Raw genomic sequence first — 23,086 nt, forward strand, 5'->3', positions numbered from 1 at the left:
TGGATGGATGGATGGATGGATGGATGGATGGATGGGCGGGCGGGCGGACGGATGGATGGATAGAGGTATCGATGGATATAATTATGGATGGATGGATGGATGGACGGACGGACGGGCGGGCGGACGGACGGACGGATGGATGGAGGTATCGATGGATATAATTATGGATGGATGGATGGATGGATGGATGGATGGATGGATGGATGGATGATGAAACGATGGATGGATGGATGGATCGATGGATGGATGGATCGATGGATTTTCCAGATTTCACGTATCACCAGCTCTCTTGACGTTGCCATAGCAACGTCGTAGCTCAATGCTCTACACTGGAATAATGCAGAATGTAGTTTTAAATCCTAAAACCCGTTTAAAGGTTAACATTCTTCTCACAGGCTGTCAGTCCTGAAAGAAAAAAACGGCTTGAACCGGCTTGATACTCTAAATACTGAATTATCCGGTGAATTGAAACGACTGAGTTTGAGGTGGCAGCATTTTTCAGGCTGCAGTTCGGCCCTCAGAGTAGTGATGTCACAGTCCCCACCTCCATTAATCTTCACTTTCAGCTGTGGGTGGTTGCATCTGCCACCATGACAGACACATGGGAGAAAGGAGCCAAAGATATCTCTCTGATTTAAAGCGACAGCCGTGACTTGAAGTGTTCAGACCGTCCACCGGAGGTTCACCTCCATTATATTAGTCGCAGTTATTCTGACGGCGAGGACATAGAGTCTCTATACGACTCTCATTCCCCAAGTTGTTTTTCTTTAATCTCCTTCTCCTTTCCTCTACAGTCTAATCGCCATGTGGAAAGGTCAGAGTGTCTGCCCTTTTCTTCTCTGCTGCCACCGAACACGTCTTTTAGTCAAGTGGTTATTAGCTCTGGCCTTTAGCTCTTTAGAGATCGGCTACCCGACCGACGCTGATTCATTTTCACTGCTTTTTGTTCTCTGCCTGTCACACAGCGATCGCAGCTTCGTCTCACTGGCAGAAACATCAGCAGTTCAACCTGTTGCTGCCTTCAGCTTTACATGACACACAAGCTGAGAGTTCCTGCATCAGCAAACACATCAGCAAATACATCAGCAAATACAGATTTAGCAATAGATAAACAGAAACAACCAGTATACGTTACTCACTGTGTCCTGTCTGTTAAAGACCTATTATGCTTTCTTGAACAGGTTAGGATGGGTCTGCAGACAGTGCAAAACATGTCAATCCTGATTTTTTTTGCACACAATCATTCTTAGATATACGGTTTTACTCTGGTCAGTTCTGTCTATTTTGAGGTGTTTTAGGGCGTCTTGTCCCTTTAAATCCAAATGAGCTGCTCCTGGCCACGCCCCCATTAACTCAACGTTTACAGTCACACTAACTGCGCAAACAGATGTGCAATTATGCAACTTTACAGCTTTGAAAAGCATTAGTAGAGACTTTTGCACAACCAGCAAGAATGCATTAAGTGGTTTCTGGATGGCAAGTCAACAACAAAGCACTTGTCTTTTCCAGCAGCCATTGTACAGCACAGACAGCAGTAAAACCAGCTGACCAAACGTGCTGGAGCTCAGTTTGGGTTGCTAGGTAATGGGCGGAACTTCACTGGGTTGCTAGGTAACAGGCAGTGCCTGCTGACTGGTGGCATTACATTTGGAAGGTTTTTGAAATGGCTCATTTTCCAGACACCCAAAAACAATAACTTATTGCCAAATAAAGAGCTGGGTGGAGTTTTTTTTAAACGTTTGTGCTGTTTTTAGATGCAGTGGAGACCCAAATTGAAGTACAAAAATGTATATTATGCTTAATAGATCCCATTTAAAAAGACAAAATTATGTCTACAGATACAATATAGTTCTTCAGTGTACAACCAAAGAGGTAATGTTGTTATTCTAAGACAAAATATATTTTCATATTATATTCCTTTTTTCATTAGGTTTGCAAGTCAGGCTTCCTTACAATGAGCGCTTTCTCTTCAGACAGACGAATTTAAAGATTCAGTACTCGGAAATCAGTGCCTTATTTATCGAGATCGTGCATATCAGTACTAAAAATCTATTTAAAATATATAATCTTTGGCTGTTTAGAACTTATTATGTTTCTTATGAGGGATATATTAAAAACAAACCTGAAAACCACTGGAGATAATGTGTTAAATGATCTAAAAACAGGTTGTCACTAAAACAGGTTCATAGCCAGCAGAAGATCGCCTCCAGTCCTCAAAAGAGTTAAATAATTTCAGGCGCAGCAGTTGGTTTGTGGCCATCTGGGCACATAAATGTGGACTCATATTGATCTACGGTGGTCTAGATGTTCCTACCAAGTTGCCAAATATTGTTTAAATACTATATATATATATATATATATATATATATATATATATATATATATATATATATATATATATATATATATATATATATATATATATATATAGTTTTTCATCTATTTTATCACTTTTTGAGGGATTTGTTTTATCATGTTCTTGCAGGTAAAGAGCAGCAGGTTGTGAGAGAACTGGCTCCAAGGTGCAAAAAGCGAAAGAAGTCCCTCTGAGTGTGTTTATGCTCTGTTCAGCTTTCTGCCGCTCGTTTTATGAGCCTGCGTGCGTGTGTGTGTGTGTGTGTGTGTGTGTGTGTGTGTGTGCGTGTGTGTGTGTGTGTGGTGTGTGTGTGTGTGTGTGTGTGTGTGTGTGTGTGTGTGTGTGTTTGTGGGCTCAGTGGGTTTCTGGTTTGCAGAATCCGTCCATCTGGTGTTTAAGTTCTGTGTGTCATCGTTTTGGCCCGGCTAAATATTTTCCATGCATGCGCGCGCATTTTGCATTTAGATTTATTTATTTCCAACAGGTTTTTAGAAACAAGAAAACAAGTAATCATTAGGATAAGATAAAACGTGAATACATAAACCAAGAACAAAATAATTAGCTTACCACTACTTTTCTGTTTGAAAAAGACAATAAACCTAAGAAGTGAAAAGTTATTTAATCCTATTTGAATTTAATAAGATATATCACTCAGTAGAAACGTGTAATTAAAACCATGCTATAGTATTCATATGCCTGTGTAATATACTATCCTAAAGAACAAACAAATAAATGAGATTACATAAAGAAAATTATTGCAAACTAACTCTAAATCTACTGACCCATAATAATAATAATATTAATATTAATAGCAGTTGTAAATAACAACTCCTTGCCAAAGTGCATCCTGTAAATGTTCATAATGTGTGTTATGTAACAAGAAATACAATAGCAATGATAAAGACAGAAAAAACTAATAATAACAATGTTAATGAAACAGCAATAATAATCTTTTAGTAAAGGTAATAATAACAAATGACAACAAACCAACTGTTTTTATTTTTTAGACTGTCCTGTATGGAGAGCCATTTCAGCCAAAATTAAATAAATAAATAAATGGGTGAAATAAATAAAAAATGAGTAAAATAAATCAAAAAATGAAGAAAATGAGTGAAATAAATAAATAATTTGTTAAATAAATAATTTAGCTTTTTCATTAACCCATTTTTTCATTTATTTATTTTTCATATTATCAATTTCTCAATTTCCCTTTTTTCATTAATCTATTTTTCATTTACCCACTTTTCATTAATCTATTTTTCATTTAACCATTTTTTAATTTAGCTTTTTCATTAACCCCATTTTTCATTTCTTTATTTTTCACATTATCAATTTCTCAATTTCTCTTTTTCATTTATCTATTTTTTATTTATCCCTTTATCCATTTACCCATTTTTCATTAATTTATTTTTCAATTAACCACTTTTCAATTTCCCTTTTTTATTAACCCAATTTTTTCATTTATTTATTTTTCCGATTATCAATTTCTCTATTTCTCTTTTTCATTAATCTATTTTTCATTAATCTATTTTCATTTGTCCATTTTTTCATTTATCCCTTTATCTATTTACCCATTTTTCATTAATCTATTTTTTAATTTAAACATTTTTTGATTTCCTTTTTCCATTAACCCGATTTTCTATTTCCCAGTTTCATTAATCAATTTCTCATATATCCCTTTTTTATTTACCCAATTTTCTTTTATCTATTTTTCATTCAACATTTGTTTGAAAAATCTTTACTTTTCCCATTTTCCAATTCCCCTTATTTATTTAGTATTTCCTTATTTTCTTATTTATCACATTCTATTTCCCCGCAAAACTTAGGGAAAAAATAAATGCAAATGAGGAGAGGCACGTCATCAGGCTACAACTTCCCCAATTGGTTGGTTAGCGTCACACCCATACTTTGCTTCAAGAAAGATGGCGACCTACTAACGGGTTATCAATAAGCTGAAGCTCATTAACTTCATTAGAAAATAGTGTTATTACTCCTGACTTTAGTTCTCGTGTGGCCGCTCAGACAGAACGTGTTTCAGTTGGCGGCTCTCATGGACTCAGAGCTTCACCGTCGGGAGTTTTTATAGTTTGAACGAAGCGGCCGCTGAAGTTGGCTTACGATTGAAGGTTCGGGACACCTTCGTAGCTACCAGCTGTGATCCAACTATAAGGAGCAACTTTACTGTACATCGTAAGTGAACTGCAATATCCAGAGGCAGCTCTATGGAGCATGGAGCTGAAAGAATGAGCGTGGCAAGCCTTGGAGATCTGCGTCGGAGGCCATCTTTCAGACATGCACCGCTGCTGTCCGTCCAGGATCCTCCGGTTGCCCAGACGTTGCACGGTAAGCTACTAACGCTGATGTTTGTTTTCCAACTACAGTCATATTTAATAAATAGGGCTCAATTACGATCGCGGGAGGTTTTGAGTTGATCTCGGCAGTAGGTGACAAACTGAACGCCTCCAGGATGTTGAGACCAGCACGTCCTCTGATCCAATACATCTTATTAAGGATAAAATCAACAAAACGTGTTCAAATTAATGGCCCAACAGGTGATTAAAGACAGTAAAAAGGTAGGAGTGGTTTCGAGTCGATCGCCTTGTTTTACCTTTGTAAACAGACAACCGGAATACAGTGACCTTTAGTGAGGGTACAGAATGGAGAATGGATAAAAGCTGAACTCCTGCTACAATCTTTGCGTCTCTTGGTTACATCCCTGAGGTGTGCCAAGTGTGGCCCACCTGCATATAAAGTAAATATGACTATTAATTTAAGTATTTCTTTGTATGTATAACTTGACCACCTTAGTTTGCCTGTTTTTGGTCAACGTGTGCCTCAACATTTGGTTACTGTTCCTTAGAGGTGGACAGAGGACCCACAATTTATCCTCCAGGAATAACAGCAGCACTTCAACATGTTTTTACTCAAAGTAAATCGTAGCTGAATAAGAAATTAAACAAGAGTAAAGAAGCATTTGGTAAAAAGTTGATCAGTACTGAGTAACTGATCAAGTTATCAATTATTTCATATCTAAAAAAAATACACAATTAGAAGGCCCAAAATATTAAGTTCAGTGGAAATGTTGGTATTTTAAAGACAAAATGAAAAATTAGTTTAAATAATAGTGATGCTTCATAATAAAATGACTTGAGTAAAAGTAAAAAGTTCAGCATAGTAAGAGTATTCCTAAAAGTTCATTTGAGTTTCAAAAAGTTACTCAACTATATTTAAGTAAATGTAATTAGTCACTCTTAAACTCTGCCCTTCTGAGGGATGAATCATGAATCATAACAATGTGGACCAAGTGCATGTGGGCCAAGTGTGGCCCACATGCATATGCACTGTTGAAAATGAGAAGCTGACATTCACAAATGACATTGAAATAAATTCTAGTCCAACTTCTGGTTTGTTCCGATTCCTCTGGATCCTGTTGGAGGAAAAATATCCCAACTTCACAAGATGTGGCTTTAACCCAACTTCTGTCAGTCTGAAGTTTCTCATATTTAGGTCATCAAACCAAAGTTCAGATCTACCATAATTGGTTCCATCGCCACCAGGTCAAAAGTACAGCTTTTTGGCGCAGCACATTCATTAATGTTTCCATCATGTATGTTTTCAGATGCAGACCATCCTGCAGGCCTCTGGTCTCAGTGTTTCCCTTCAGACTCCCAGTGGGCTCACAGCTTCAGGATGACCAGAGACCTTCACCTTTCTGGAGCAGGAACACTCGGCCAAATGCACTGGTGACACATTCATTTAAAAAAAATTGGCTGTTCTTATACCATTGATATGCATGAACCGTCTGTATTTTACTGTTTTGAATAAACAAACTGATTATTATGAAATCTGTGTTCCTTCTAATATGTGAAGTTCTAATTTAATCAAATCTCATGTTTTCACGTCCCAGAGACAATAAAATTATCGTTTGTTTGTGACTTAAAATAAAGGAAGCGATCTTAATAGAACAAAGCTACAAAAATAGAATACAGATTGAAAGTTTTGGACCCGTTTTATTTTTTGGTTTCATTACACTGAAGATTCTTCAACATGAAGCTAAACAGTGAGTGGAGTACCTTGTATGTACGACAACGTAGAAATGAACAAACATGACATATTGGGTTCTTAATAGCAACCCTAGCAGTTATTTTACACAGCTTGATTTATTGAATAATGATTGTGTTCATTTACGGACGCCTTCAATTGGAAATCTTCAATCTGAAGTATCAATGAAATAGTTTAACCAGTCAGTCCTCAGGTCGTCTGCCCTGCATGTTTCAGGCCTCAGTAAATGTCTGATGGATGAGCTAATGCTATCGTTTGTATCAGGTGCTCTGGAACAAACACTTTAAAATGTTAATGTCCTGTATAACAGAGTGATATAGACAAATGTTTTCATCTCACTGTCATTTCCACTCTATAGCTGAAGTTCATCACATTTCTGGATGTTCTGTGTTTCAGTTAAATTGAAGTTAGCAGGTTTTTAATCAGGCCACAACACCCTGTGTGTGTTGGGTTTAAGAAAAGAGGCTGCTCTGTTGAGCACCAGCATTCATTTTTCCTCTGATGTTTGGGTGAACTCTTCTCTGTGGAGGTCGGCCATCTCTCTGGTTCTTCCTGAAGGAGACCCATCAGGAGTTCTGGTGCTGCTCACAGTGCAGACGGTTCTCCTCACTGTCAGCCCTGGTCCCTCTCAGCCAGGATCTCCAGTCATTCTGTTCCTTCACCCTTGAATAAACATAACAGAATATGTTCTGGGTGTTATGATTCATTTGTTAATTGAAACAATGTTTAGTATCAAAATAAGATTAATTTATTTCCTTAACAGTTCCTTCTCCTGTTCCCTCAGAAGGGCAGAGTTTAGGAGTGACTAATTACATTTACTTAAATATAGTTGAGTAACTTTTTGAAACTCAAATGAACTTTTAGGAATACTCTTACTATGCTGAACTTTTTACTTTTACTCAAGTCATTTTATTATGAAGCATCACTATTATTTAAACTAATTTTTCATTTTGTCTTTAAAATACCAACATTTCCACTGAACTTAATATTTTGGGCCTTCTAATTGTGTATTTTTTTTAGATATGAAATAATTGATAACTTGATCAGTTACTCAGTACTGATCAACTTTTTACCAAATGCTTCTTTACTCTTGTTTAATTTCTTATTCAGCTACGATTTACTTTGAGTAAAAACATGTTGAAGTGCTGCTGTTATTCCTGGAGGATAAATTGTGGGTCCTCTGTCCACCTCTAAGGAACAGTAACCATGTTGAGGCACACGTTGACCAAAAACAGGCAAACTAAGGTGGTCAAGTTATACATACAAAGAAATACTTAAATTAATAGTCATATTTACTTTATATGCATGTGGGCCACACTTGGCACACCTCAGGGATGTAACCAAGAGAGGCAAAGATTGTAGCAGGAGTTCAGCTTTTATCCATTCTCCATTCTGTACCCTCACTAAAGGTCACTGTATTCAGGTTGTCTGTTTACAAAGGTAAAACAAGGCGATCGACTCGAAACCACTCCTACCTTTTTACTGTCTTTAATCACCTGTTGGGCCATTAATTTGAACACGTTTTGTTGATTTTATCCTTAATAAGATGTATTGGATCAGAGGACGTGCTGGTCTCAACATCCTGGAGGCGTTCAGTTTGTCACCTACTGCCGAGATCAACTCAAACCTCCCGCGATCGTAATTGAGCCCTATTGATTAAATATGACTGTAGTTGGAAAACAAACATCAGCGTTAGTAGCTTACCGTGCAACGTCTGGGCAACCGGAGGATCCTGGACGGACAGCAGCGGTGCATGTCTGAAAGATGGCCTCCGATGCAGATCTCCAAGGCTCTCCACTCTCATTCTTTCAGCCCGATGCTCCAGAGCTGCCTCTGGATATTGCAGTTCACTTACGATGTACAGTAAAGTTGCTCCTTATAGTTGGATCACAGCTGGTAGCTACGAAGGTGTCCCGAACCTTCAATCGTAAGCCAACTTCAGCGGCCGCTTCGTTCAAACTATAAAAACTCCCGACGGTGAAGCTCTGAGTCCATGAGAGCCGCCAACTGAAACACGTTCTGTCTGAGCGGCCACACGAGAACTAAAGTCAGGAGTAATAACACTATTTTCTAATGAAGTTAATGAGCTTCAGCTTATTGATAACCCGTTAGTAGGTCGCCATCTTTCTTGAAGCAAAGTATGGGTGTGACGCTAACCAACCAATTGGGGAAGTTGTAGCCTGATGACGTGCCTCTCCTCATTTGCATTTATTTTTTCCCTAAGTTTTGCGGGGAAATAGAATGTGATAAATAAGAAAATAAGGAAATACTAAATAAATAAGGGGAATTGGAAAATGGGAAAAGTAAAGATTTTTCAAACAAATGTTGAATGAAAAATAGATAAAAGAAAATTGGGTAAATAAAAAAGGGATATATGAGAAATTGATTAATGAAACTGGGAAATAGAAAATCGGGTTAATGGAAAAAGGAAATCAAAAAATGTTTAAATTAAAAAATAGATTAATGAAAAATGGGTAAATAGATAAAGGGATAAATGAAAAATGGACAAATGAAAAATAGATTAATGAAAAATAGATTAATGAAAAAGAGAAATAGAGAAATTGATAATCTGAAAAATAAATAAATGAAAAAATTGGGTTAATAAAAAAGGGAAATTGAAAAGTGGTTAATTGAAAAATAAATTAATGAAAAATGGGTAAATGGATAAAGGGATAAATAAAAAATAGATAAATGAAAAAGAGAAATTGGGAAATTGATAATGTGAAAAATAAAGAAATGAAAAATGGGGTTAATGAAAAAGCTAAATTAAAAAATGGTTAAATGAAAAATAGATTAATGAAAAGTGGGTAAATGAAAAATAGATTAATGAAAAAGGGAAATTGAGAAATTGATAATATGAAAAATAAATAAATGAAAAAATGGGTTAATGAAAAAGCTAAATTATTTATTTAACAAATTATTTATTTATTTCACTCATTTTCTTCATTTTTTGATTTATTTTACTCATTTTTTATTTATTTCACCCATTTATTTATTTATTTAATTTTGGCTGAAATGGCTCTCCATAGTCCTGTAGCAAACACGCTCAGCTAACTCGAACTGAACCAACCTGTGTCCTGTTTTATTCATGCTTATCTGGTTTTATTGCTGCTTTTTCAGCAGCTTGCTGGGAGACTTTTTTTTTCTCAAAACTCCTGCAAATCTGTTTCTCACATCTCAATAATTCACACTCTTATCTCGGTTTTTATTTGTGTCATCCTGGGAAATCCAGCATGGAAGCAGTCAGCATGAATCGCAGCACAGCTTCTTTATTGATGGCATTCAACATGAGGAAGGATACACATGTTAGGAGGTACTGTAACACTAATCAATGCTTCTCATTGATTTTCATGAGAAATTAAACCACCTAGCTGCTGTAAGGTTTTCAGGTCACTGTCAGTGTGTTGCTGGAATGGATCTACATCAGTACCTTTAACTTGATGCTTCTTGTATATTTCGGCTCAGTTTATAAGTTAACAAAATGTTTTGCTTAGCTATTAATCTTCATACAACCTGATTGTTCTTGTTCACTCCTTCCAGACTGAAGAGGATTGGAAACAAATATATCTAAAAAATACTTTTTTTTTTAATTATTAGACAAGGGAGGGAAAATTCAGACATCTGTGCTGCTTTAAAATGTGTTAATTATTTTTATATGGTACTGAATGAAGAACTAATTTGTTATTTGAGTTCACAAAACAGCAAAACGAAAGATTTCTTGACACTCAGCAAGAAAAATACATTGACATACGTTCTTAAAAATTACATTTTTCACGTAGATGTTTATACAAATGGCTTAAGTTATACATTGTTTAGTTTCTCTTAATTTTTAAAATTGGTTTTGATCAACAGTTCTCCAAGCTTTCTCTGAGAAGAGAGTTAGAACCACTGAAAAAAAAAGAATTATTAGTGGGTTAAAACTTTTTATTGTAAAAAATATAAACAAGGGAACAAGTCAACAGTTAGTGATATGCTAGTCATCACATCAGCATGAAAGAAACTAAGTTCAATAAAACTAAACTCAAGATATTTACCTTTCTGTTGTTTTTTTACATATTTCTGTGCTTTGCAGATAGTAATTAGTAAGAAAATGGGCAGAAATAAAATGAGGAAGAGAGAAAAGGTCACAAGGTTGGGAGTCAAACCAATGGATAGATAACTAGGATTATGCTAATCAGCATGTTAGCATGACATCAGCAGATTTAATCAAATAAAACAATAACCTAAAATAGTATGACTTTTTTTCATCTCTCATAAAATGTCATACCAGTACTGTGTGGGGTTTTTTTATATGGTTTTTGTTTAATTCTAGTTGTGGTGTTCTGCTAACATGCTAACTAGTCACATACTTAGCCTGTTAGCATAACTGTAGCAATCAAAAGGAACAAATTCCAGTTGGTGTTGTGTTTTAAAGCGCTACTTATTACTTGTTACAGACATTTAACAAATTTTTATCACTGACGTTTTTATCAATTTTCATTGTTTTGGTCGCAATACAGGAGTAGTGCGACAAAAACCAGGAGTTTCATGATTTATTATTTTATTATTTTTTACACAAACATATTTTGTGCTAACTAGGGGCATGCTAACTAGTATGTTAGCATGACACCAGAAGTTTTACTCAAATAAAAAAAGAACCTAAAAACATATTTTCTTTCAACTTTTGTATAATGTTAAACTGTTTTTTCTTCCTGCTAACATGCTAACATGCTTTGTATCGTCCAAAATGCAGGTATGCAGTTTGGTCACCTCATACCTGCAGTGACCGAAATGGAACAAATTCCAGTTGGTGTTGTAGTTTTAAAGCGCAACTTATTGGTTGTTATAGACACAAAATGAATTTTAAGGGTTTCGCTGAAGTTTTTATCGATTTTCATCGTTCTGGTTGTAGTGTAGGAGTTTGAATTTAGCTGAGAGGCTGAGCCAGATGATTTATTATTTTAGTTTTTTTACACGAACATATTTCATGTCCTCCTGCGCAGATAAACCTAATAAATCACACGTCTCTTGCTATTTTCTCCCCCTCTCTGCAGGCGCTGGAGGCTGGTCTCCTCTTAGTTCGGACAGGTATCAGTGGCTGGAGGTCGACTTGGGTGAGCGAACCAAGATCACAGCTGTCGCCACTCAGGGCCGCTACGGCAGCTCTGATTGGCTGACGTCTTACCAACTGATGTTCAGCGACACGGGACACAACTGGAAGCAGTACAGACAGGAGGACAGCATAGGGGTTGGTTTATTCTTTTATTAAATAAAAACTATGAATGTAATCATCAGACGTGATTTTATTTTCATAGGTTTGCATTCGTATAGACTCCGTTTCCTCTCTGGCATCTGCTGTGCTATGCATAAAGATAAGCTCAGTCATCAGGAGTTTATCTTTTCCTTTGCAATGTGTCAGCGGGTGTTGGAGCTCTGCTGACAAAACATTTGGCTGAACACCACAAACTCAGACGCAGTCAAGTGGGACAATTTGTTCCTTTTTTACGTCTTGTTTGTTGCTGTCTGTCATCTTTGTCGAGGGCTTAGCCGGCGTCTTAAGTTCAAGAGACGATTTTGCCAAAGTATCAGATCACAGCTTCACATTTTCCCTTTTGATTCTGTGAAGACAGAGTGAAAAGAAACAGACTCAGAGGCAAACAGATAAGACATGAACTGAAAAAAGATGCTCCATACGCAGTTAATAGACAGGCTGTTACATATACAAATATAGCTATTTATCATCAAAATGCTTATTAAACCAGGGCTGCACAGTGGAGCAGTTGGTAGCAGTGTTGCCTTGCAACAAGAAGGTTGTGCGTTCAAACCCCAGCCTGGGGTCTGTGCATGGACTTTGTGTGTTGTTCCCCTTGTGCAAAAACACAACTGTTTAGTTAATTGGTTGGTCTCTAAATTGGTGTGTGTGTTGTTGTGTGTTGCCATGCACTGATCTGGCAACCTGTCCAGTGTGCTTCTCACTTTTTAAACTATTTTAAAATATCTGATACATGTCTAAATAATATTGTAGTCCCTTGACTGTGACGTCCTTTTCCTGTTTCTGTAACATGTGGAGTCCCGCAAGGGTCAATTCTTGGTCTTGCACTTTTATTTTTCTAGTTGGATCTTGCGCTTCACAAGCATAATCTTTCAATTCCTGGTGCTTAAATCTATCCTCCTGTCAAGAAGTTATTTACATGAGAAATCACTCTTATCCATCACATAACAATAGTCTCCCACCTGTTGCCAACTTGGTGACTTTATTGCTATATTTAGTGACTTTTCAGACAAGAAAAAGTTTTGTACCGTCCTAAAGCTGAATCAGCAGGTTAGGCTGTTTTAAAAATTATTGATCTACCAGAAACCTGCAATCAGTGCATCTCTACACCAAAGTCTGAAAGGCCTTTGCTATGCTGTGGTATTTATAGGTATTAATGTCTAAAAGCTTTCTTAAAGTCAAAGAACAGTGAAGGAGTCGTACTTTAAAGCTTTATGACTCTCCCTCTTTTCTTTGTGGTGAACTTGGCCATTTGGAAATTATCTTTTGGAGTCAGTTTTGAATGTTCAAATTATTTTGGCATTCAGATAATCTCAATGGTCAAAACAATCCATCCATCCATCCATCCATTTTCTTGCACCCTTGTCCCTCAGTGGGGTCGGGAGGGTTGCTGGTGCCTCTCCAGCTAACGTTCCGGTTGAGAGGCGGGGTCACCCTGGACAGGTCGCCAGTCTGTCGCAGGGCAACACAGAGACACACAGGACAAACAACCATGCACACACACACTCACACCTAGGGGCAATTTGGAGAGGCCAATTAACCTGACAGTCATGTTTTTGGACTGTGGGAGGAAACCGGAGTACCTGGAGAAAACCCACCATGCACAGGGAGAACATGCAAACTCCATGCAGAAAGACCTGGGGCCGGGAATCGAACCCAGAACCTTCTTGCTGCACGGCAACAGCTCTACCAACTGCACCACTGTGCTGCCCCTGGTCAAAACTAGTTCCTGTTAAATTACTATTTAATCCAGACTTGATGACTGTAATAGTTAAGCCAGCCCATGTTTTTGTGACATCTTCGCTTCTTTGCACTGGTTGTTATCATTATAGCATGGATCTTTTAGATCTTATTAGTTGTTTTTCAGTCAAAACGTGTATTAGCAGCGCTGTATCCCTTTGGCCTTTTAATTTCTTAAAAGGTCAGTCCAGTGACAGGATGCTGCTGATGTACAAAGAGCTTATTAAAGCTTTTCCAATAGCTATTCAAATTCTTGTTCTGTTCCTCAAGTTCAGGTTGCGCTCCGTACTAATCCTTACTAAGCTTAATTACATGCAAATGTTCCTATTGTTATATGGACGTGATTTGAGGACCCAAATGCAGACACAGAGAGAAGTTCATATGCACAATGAATCAAGTGGAATGGCTCAGTGGAAACAACCCAGGCATGCATAAACAAACAGGAATCATCGTCCTCCAGGGTATTCTAACTTTTGGAGCTGTTCTTGCACATCTTTCCCTCTTTAATCGGTTTTATTCCTTACAATAATATCTAATTATTAATCGAGTGATCTGATAAAATATAATTTCTGCAGATTTTTTATTTCATTGCTTAGTTGTTTTGTATACAGTATTAGAAATACATAAACAGATGCAAATAAACAAATAATTCAGTTCCTTTTTTAAATAGGAAATATGTCTTTTTGCATAAAAATAAACAATATCTTAAAAAACCTTAACCAGCTAATGATTGCTAAATCATTTGATGATTACTTCAGTAATCGATTCATCACAATCAATCTGATTAATCGTTTCAGTGCTAATATTTTTGCATTACTAATTGGACAGCTAAAGGTGTTTAACAGAAGATTTCATTTACAGACTTTGCACCAGGTGAAAGTAAAGCTCTTCCACTAAAGGAGTTCTGGGTAGAACAGATTTACAAACAGGTTTTTTAATTTTAGATGTAATATATACAAATATTTTGAACAGTTTTGGCTTAATTACTGCTCTTTATGTTGTTCTTTCAGTAAATGGCCTTTTTTGAGTTTGTGTACTCCAGTTAACAATTAATCGATTGTTAAATCATTTGATGATCATTTAAATAACTGATTAATCACAATTAATCCGATTAATCGTCACAGACTGCGAAGTTTCTTCCTTCTTTTCGCCACATTACTCCTTATTTGTGTTTTGTGGGTGTGTCTGTCATGCTTGTCCTCTGCTGTAACGTAACGTAGCTGCAGTTTATCGACCAGGAATACCAACGAGCTTTGATGTCGTAGCAAAACACAGCGGTGCATCCATCAGCCCAGTGAGCCCGCCTCAGATTTGTTGAGTTCTGCGTCTCGTTTTCTGCAGAAACTCCAAATAATGCAACAAACTTACATTTTTACCCCCCTCCCCACTCTGAGCATGAACATTTACCCAGGTTGAAGCCACATTTGTCACGCTGCTGCACGGAGGAGTTTTCTGATTAGAAGCCCAGCCAAGGCAATTTCCCGTGTGGAGGGAATCCGGCTAATCTCAGCGCTGGGGATCCAGCTTTAAACATGTTGATCTGGCACTATACATAAATTCTGCAGCAGCCCAGCCGCATTTCAAAGTGTCTCTGAACTTCTCTGAAGGAGTCAGCTTAGGGAGTCTGTCAGAGGGGGGAAAAAATCATTTCAGAGCCGCTGGATCAAGCACAACACATTACCTACTGGGCTTCAGATCTCAGAATAGTGGGATGTGGACCAGAGGAGGCAATATGTTGTTTTCCTCTCTGTGTTGGAGGATGTCTTCCTCCCTCCTCTTCCTGCCTTGGAAGCCTGTTGGTGTTTGGAAATGCTGCAATCCATCTTTCCTTTATTGTCGCTCCTCTTTATCTGTTTGTTTCTTTCCTCCTGGAGGGCTCAGGATGTGAGAGCGGAGTCCTGATTGTTTTACTTCTCCCCTCTTTCTCAAATTTCCTTCATCACTTCCTTTGAAAATTGAATTTCTCGACAGTTCATTTTCATCTATTTTCTTAACATGTGATGTTCTGTTTTAGTTTATTTTGTCACATTTTTTCAGCAATCCATTTCTGCAACCTGCTGGTTGGCTCACGTCCAGTCGCCATCTGCACTGCAAAAACACAAATATTTTGGTCCACTTTCTAGTGCAAATATCATAGTACACTTAAAATAAGATAAAACTAACTTAAAGTAACTTTTCAGCACAGTATATAAGGTTGTTTTAAGTCAATAATTTCTTAATATTGTAGAAAAAATCTTGCTCCATTGGCAGATTGTTTCACTTGCAGCCTTTTTTCTCAATATTAAGGAATTATTTAGTTAAAACAAGTGCCTATACTTTGCTGATTACTTATTTGTAAGTCAGTTTTATCTTATTTCCAGTGTATTTCACTAAACCTAGATAAAAATGCTTGTTAAAGTTTTGAGTTTTTGCATTGTGAAAGTAACTAATCTCTGAATCAGCTCTAATTGGGTCTATGGTGCTAGTTTTATGTGACATGTTTGTATAAATTAGTTTTAGATATTTGCACTAAAAATTTAAACTTTTTTTGCAACGTGACTTTAAAAAAAACAAGACTTAATGGTTTCAAGCATTAAAAAAATAAATCTGATGCTTTTCTCATATGAAAACATATGAAAGTAACAAGTATATGTTTTTTTCTTGTACATAAAATGTAGTTTTTATATAATTAGCTGCGACCTCATGAAAACTAATAATGTTTTCATTAATTTACTCATCGATTCACTGCTGCAGAGCAAATTAGAGATAATTTGTTGTTTCAATTGTTTTCTAAGAACACATAAAAGCGAATCAGGAGGAGTATTTGTGTGAAAGAGTGAATCAGAACAAGGAAGAACGTTGGATGTGAACGACATGAAGAAAAGGGTAGCAAACATTTTACTGCTTCAAACATCACTTTTAGTCTCAAGTTTAAAGTACTAAAAATTTGTTTTAAGTTGAAAAAGGATGAGAAACTTAACTTTTTAAAAGAAAATTCAAATTGAAATTTTAGTAAACATTATGCTTACTTTCAATCTCAAGTTTGAAATATGAAAAAGACTTTAATGAAATATATATTTCATGTTATTACTGTTCTTGAAAAGCTACTGCATATAATGTTAGCTAAAATGTATTTCATTGTACATGTACAACATGTCAGATTCTGTTCTGATTCTGTTCTGTTTTGGAAAGGATTGGTTTCTTTTTTATGTAGTTTAAAGTGATCAATCAGTTTTGAAACTTTTTGTCTATTTCTTGGTGCCGTTTCTTTCTGTTCCTCCTCATTTCCCTCCATAAATGCTAATAGCAATTTGCATTCGTCAACGAATCATTGCCAGAAGTTAGAGCATTGTGCAACACAAATAATCATCCGACCTGAACATAGTACGCTATATAGTAAAGCATAAATTTAACGAAGCATCGAGGCAGATAATTTGCCTTGAGGGACATTAAATTATTTAATGAGTCATTTCAGCCTATATTTACATAACGTCAGTGGACCACAAATAATGTCTCGAAGCATTTTACACTCATTCGATTTACAAAAATATGCGGTCAATTCAATCAGATCTTTTTTTTTATATATATATATATATATTTTATTGAATTTTATCTTTTAGGACATACATTTACAAACAATCAACTTAACATTATAAACATCTGCTTATACACACTCACATTCACTCACCATTCAAACCTGCATTTGTTTAGTTCCGAAAATATACAAGACCCTTTAAATTAGAACAGAGAAAAATAACAAGGCAGTATATAAATAGAAACTGTAGACAAGACATCCATTCAAGACACTCATTATTAAGCTCCGCCTTCAGTCCCTATGATCCTCATATATGGCTCCCACAAGTTCTCTAAGTCCCGATGTTTACCCTTGGCCATGTATGTTAGTTTTTCCAGTCCGAGCGAATTTGCAATTTCTTTCTTCCAGAGTCCCATGGAGGGCGCGTCCATGCTCCTCCAGCATAATGCAGTAGATCTTCTGGCTTGAAGAAGTCCTGTCTATCAATTTAGCTTTAATCTGTGATTGTTTAAATTCCACTGGGGAGATTCCTGGAACACATATTTTAACCTCTAATGGGACTTTCACCCTAAACAATTCAGATAGACACCTAATAACATCCTTCCAAAATTTCAGAATTTTAAGACATTCCTACGGAGCCCCTAAGGGGACATGGAGAAAAAAAAAAAGGAAAGAAATCCCGACTTATTATCTCGGGATCTCTAGAAACTAAGTCGAGATCTCGAGATCCCGACTTATTATCTTGGGATCCCGACTTATTATCTCGAAAGTCGAGATCTCGAGATAATAAGTCAGGAATTCTTTCCCTTTTTTTTTTTCTCCATGTCCCCTTAGGGGCTTGGTACATTCCCACATACAATGGAGAAGGGTTCCTTTTTCAAAAAGGCATTTAGTGCAAGTATCTGGAATGTCACTGGAAATCAGATCATATTTATTCCAATTATAAAACAATACAGTTTCTGTCTAAGGAACCATTTTATCCACTAAAATCTGAATCAACTTTGTGCATTAATGCTTATCCATCCATTTTCTTGCACCCTTTTTCCCTCAGTGGGGTCGGGAGGGGTGCTGGTGCCCATCTCCAGCCAACGTTTCGGGCGAGAGGCAGGGTACACCCTGGACAGGTCACCAGTCTGTCGCAGGGCAACACAGGACAGACAACCATGCACACACACACTCACACCTAGGGGCAATTTGGAGAGGCCAATTAACCTTCTTGCTGCAAGGCAACAGCTCTACCAACTGCGCCATTGTGCAGCCCTTATCAAAGTCCATTTATCTGGTCATATACAGATATATTGAAATAAACCAACTTGCTTAATGTTGCACCAACGTCATGACATTGCACTCACTGATATTTTCTGTCAGTCGGTATATTGTGCAAGAGTTGATTAAACACAAGAAGGTGGAGAAATAAAAAAAATCACCTTTAAAAAAGTGGCGTTTCAGTCCCACTTTCCAAACTTTTTAAATCACAGTCGACGTAAAAACGATAAATTAGTTTGATTTGTTTGGGTCAAATTAATTTCTTTGGTGATTTAAAAAACAGTCGATTGAGTCTCAAACTGATTTGAAGTAACTAAAAACTAATTTGCTATCGCAGTAAAATTCTCTTCATTATCAGACAAATAAACTCTTGCTGTCATTATTATGAGGGGAATAAATGAGTTAATTATGTGTTTAGGCTTGTATTCAGCAATGGGGGAGATAGTTAACCTGCATGTCAACCTCTAGGGAGGCGAGCAATTAGGACAGATTGCCAGATGGAGGAAACTGAATGAGCAAAGAAAGGGACAGAACGCAATCCGTCAGACATTCAGCTCATCATTTCACAGATCAGTTTCTAACTTGTGCTCATAATTCTTCTGAAATATTCAGAAGCATTATGTTAGTAGTTTAGCAATGTGAAAAGTGAAATGTTATGCATTGTTAAATATGTTGGGTCAATAGATTTTTACACAACATTTTCAGTAAATTGTTTGCACAAAATCATTCTTAGACACTGAAATTTTACGCCGGTCAGTTCTGACTACTTTGAGCTGATTTAGGGCGTCTTGTCACTTTAAATTCGCTGGCCACGCCCCCACAAATCAACGTTTACATTAATTCATGAAAATAATTGCAAACAGAGGGACAAATATATAACCATGCAAATTTGAAAAGCAGAAGTAGAGGCTCCTTCACAACCAACAAGAATGCAGCAAATGGTTTCTGCAACAAAACACATGGATTTTCCAGCAGCCGTTATGCAGCAGTAAAACCAACTGACCAATCGTGCTGAACCTCAGCTTGGGTTGCTAGGAAACACGCAGAACTCCGCTGGGGTTGCTAGGCAATGGGTATTGCCCTCAGTTGTGACTTAACAGTCAATAGGTTTTTGAAGCGACTCACTTTCCAGACACCCAAAAACATGAACTTATTGCCAAAAAATCTCCCCAACTTTTTCAAGTGTTTGTGCTGTTTTTAGAATCAATAGAAACCCAAATGAAAGTACAAAAACACGCCAAACGTAAATTTTGCACAATAGATCCCCTTTAATGGAAAAGCAATCATAAAAAAAAACAGAAAAGAAGATCTCTAGCTTTGTTAGTTTGTTGGGTTTGAGCAAATTATGCAAACATCTTTTAAATAAATGGTGATTATTTAATTTATATTTCACAAAAAGACCAGTTTTTTCAGTTCATTTTTGTCATGTCTGCAACGTTTCTGCAACACACCTGAATCTAATGAATGGATTGTTTCCACGCCTCTTCATCCTGATAAGGGAATTTAAACATTTGACTCAGATCTCTGCAGAAGGAACACATCTAAAAGTAATACAGTGTTTAATATTAAGGGGAGGAGTCATATTTGAAGCTTATTTAATGATGTAGTTTTTATTATAGAAATATTTAATGTATCTGTACATGTGTGTGTGTTTCCAGTCTTTTCCAGGTAACTCTAACGCAGACAGTGTGGTTCAGTACAAGCTGCAGCAGCCTGCAGTCGCTCGCTTCCTGCGCCTCATTCCTCTGGACTGGAATCCCGCCGGGCGGATCGGACTGCGCCTGGAGGCCTACGGATGTCCTTACAGTGAGTCTCAAACCATCTCGACTTCAGCTACTACAATATTCAGCAGCTCAGTGATCAGAATTATCACCTCATTTTGGCCAATCTATTCCTATTGACAGCAACTTTCTGCAAGAAACGGTCCACTGCTTGCACGTGCAAATACATTTATTTAAAAAATGGGACATATCAAGTTTTATTGTTATTCTTATACATGTTAAATTAGTATTTCTGAAGGTTTTCACAGTTTTGTACAAAATATGAGTCAAACAGGAGCAGTTTACCCCCCTAAGGTTCGATTTGAACAGAAGTATGAGGTAAACCAGCTTTTATGACACTACAACCCAGTGCTGAACATGAAGTTACTTCACTGAGCCTTTAATCCTGCTTTGTAGTAAAAGCCCCAGGTTTATGTCTGCTGCCAAGCACTCAACTCGAGGTGATGTTCCTCTCTGTCACCCGCTGAACGGCGGAGAGAATTGCACCTGCAGGGGGGAGAGTGAGACCTCATGCTGACACTGTAGCGCTGCCTGCTGAATTTCACTGGAAAGCTGCAGCATTTACCTGCAGATGCATGCTTTGTTTTTCCTAGAAGGTATTAGAAAGGGCTAAAAGTAATTACATTTGGAGACAGTGTCATTTGTATAAAATTTTGGAATGTTTCTAATGTTTGTATGCAGGTAGTACAATGCTGAAGCAGTCTTTTTAATCTCTTCTTAGACCTACTACTTACAATTTTTGATTTACCCAAATGAAAGTACAAAAGTACCCCCTCTGTACCCAATATAAATCTGATCTTTTCTGAGTTCAGTTTTTTTGTGTGTTTTTGCATAATTAAATGCGACCTCAATGAGACTTCTGTGTGAGCAGTTTACCCCCCCCCACGCAAAAAATGTCTTATTATAAGAGAAATAATGAACTAGTACTTTTCCGTCAATATTAAGGAATTATCCACTTAAAACAAGCTCCTATACTATTTTGTAATTTTGTTTGTCAGTTGCTTTTGTCTTATTTCAAATGTAATAAGGTCTTTGTACGAGAAATTACACAAACGTTCTGTGTTCTTGCAGTGTAAGTAAATAATTCCTTACGATTAATTTAAAAAGATTTACCAGTTCCACCAACAGATTATCTCAGTTGTTACAAGACATGTTTCCATGTTATACGTGAAATAAACTTCCAGTGGAACTAGAAGTGGGTTGCTAGGTAACGGACTGGGCTGGGCTGGCGTTGCTAGGTAACGGGCTGGGCTGGCGTTGCTAGGTAACGGCTCAGTGACCTTTGATTGTGAAATAAGTGGAACTAAAACTTTTTCATCAATATTAAGGAATTATTGACTTTAAACAAGCTCCTGAGTTACTTGAAATTACTTGGATAAGTCAGGTACGCTTGTCTTATTTAAATGGATGTTTGTACAAGAAACTAGATCAAAAATACTTGGTCAGATTTCGGGGCTTTGCAGCGTAGGTCAATAATTCCTTAACATTAATAAAAGAAAATTGCTAGTTCCACTGGCAGATTATTTCACATACTATAACAAGACATTTTTTCATGTTACAAGTGAAATAACAGGGACTTTTTCATCAATATTAATTAATTATTGACTTCAAAACAAGCACCCATATTTGTCTAAAATGCCGCTTGTAAGTTTTGTCTTATTTCAAGTGCGCTAAAAACAAGACCAAAAATACTTGGTAAGATTTTGTGTTTTTACAGTGCACAGACTGAGATTCAGCTAGAAAAAGTCTGTGATTTTGAATAATTACGTGGTTGGGCCTTACTGCAGTTGAATAAAACATATAAAGCTTATCTAGGAACTAGATGAACATGTTCGGTTGTACATAAAGGAAGCTGGAAACAGCGTTTTCAGCTCCACACAAAGGATGAGTCGGGCGATCGGAGCTGCTCTGTAATCAGCAGGAAATGCACTGTACAGTGCAATAAGCACATTACTGCAAGCTAAGTGAGGTCAAAGACTTGCCAACTTCATTAAAAAAGAGAAAGGGAAATTAGTTGTACAACTGAAGAGGAAACTGATGCTGAGCTCAGCAGCTGCTCCTTTTAACAGCAGTCCATTCTTTCCCAGCTACACCGTTCGTCTCGCCTCAGTTTAAATCCCCAGCCGGCAGAGGACACCGGCAGAGAAAGTGCTTGATAAACAGAAAACAGATTTGTAACCCAGTAACAAGCTGAACTCACTGCGAGCGTAAAGGCTGAGGATCACAGCTGAAGATGCGTCTGTCTTATTTTTATTTTCAGCCTCAGATGTGATGAGCTTCGACGGCGGCAGCAGCCTGACGTACCGACCGGGTCCGGTGCCGAGGCAGGGGTCGAAGCAGGTCATCTCCCTGAAGTTCAAAACCCTGAGGAACTCCGGGACGCTGCTGCACGCTGAAGGGCGGGAAGGGTCGGGCCTCAGCCTGCAGCTGGAGAGGGGGAAGCTACAGCTGCTGCTCAGACAAGGTAAAACACTTAATATTAGTGCTGGGAGTTTAAAGTTTGTTTTTGCTACTACTAAATTATTGAATAAATTAACATACAAGCATAACAGGTAAGATATTTATTGTTTTTAATCTGTTTTGTAGGACAGCGGTTCCTAAACTTTTCCATGCCATGAACCCTCAAACGGCATTAGCTTCTGACCGGGATCCCCGTTTACAAAAACCCAAACATAATGCTACAAAATATGTAAAAAAATATCAACTTTTAGAGTGTTTTTATACTTTAACCATTACTAAAAAATTTCTACATTCTTTTGGCACAAGTGGTGCCTCATACGTTCCAGTTTTAGAGTCTTCTTCTGTCTTTTTCTTCTCAGAAACGTTTTCATTTCATGCTTGCTGGCTATGCTAGCTATGCTAGCTTGACTAGCAGGTAATCAGAAAAAGGAGCCTGGCAAATAACATCTTTAAGTTACATTTTATAATAATAATTGAAAAACAGGAAATATGTTACGAAGGAAAAAACGGTAAAAAAAAAAAAAAAGATTTAAAGAAAGCTGTAAATATTTTTACAGTATTTTCCTGCAAGTCATACATGTTTTTCCCTCTTCATAATCGTTTTTTGACATGTGCAACTAATTCTGGGTTGACTTATAGTCCAGAAAATACGTTAC

At 37.1% G+C, this 23,086-nt stretch overlaps 1 protein-coding gene and 1 long non-coding RNA gene across 8 annotated transcripts in view; one reads left to right on the top strand and one right to left on the bottom strand.

Annotated features, from left to right (window-relative positions):
- LOC103479475 (contactin-associated protein-like 4) overlaps window positions 1-23,086 on the top strand; it is a 154,810-nt gene that overhangs the window by 38,388 nt on the left and 93,336 nt on the right. For all 7 annotated transcript variants that reach the window (XR_014084282.1, XR_014084278.1, XR_014084280.1 and 4 more), the window contains 3 exons: window positions 11,452-11,645; window positions 19,848-19,995; window positions 22,231-22,434. Coding sequence is in view for 1 of the 7 variants with exons in the window: in XM_081598347.1 (XP_081454473.1) it covers window positions 11,452-11,645; window positions 19,848-19,995; window positions 22,231-22,434 (546 nt within the window). In the remaining 6 variants the exon portion in view is untranslated. The remainder of the gene's footprint in view (window positions 1-11,451; window positions 11,646-19,847; window positions 19,996-22,230; window positions 22,435-23,086) is intronic.
- On the bottom strand, window positions 6,347-8,913 carry LOC145548000 (uncharacterized). The gene is made up of 2 exons (XR_014084284.1): window positions 8,123-8,913; window positions 6,347-7,081 (listed from the first exon to the last, which is right to left on the bottom strand). It is a non-coding gene; the product is annotated as an uncharacterized LOC145548000 (long non-coding RNA).

Source organism: Poecilia reticulata, chromosome 17 (assembly GCF_904066995.2).
Source record: "Poecilia reticulata chromosome 17, P_reticulata-male-v2, whole genome shotgun sequence".
In the NCBI taxonomy this organism is placed as follows: domain Eukaryota; kingdom Metazoa; phylum Chordata; class Actinopteri; order Cyprinodontiformes; family Poeciliidae; genus Poecilia; species Poecilia reticulata.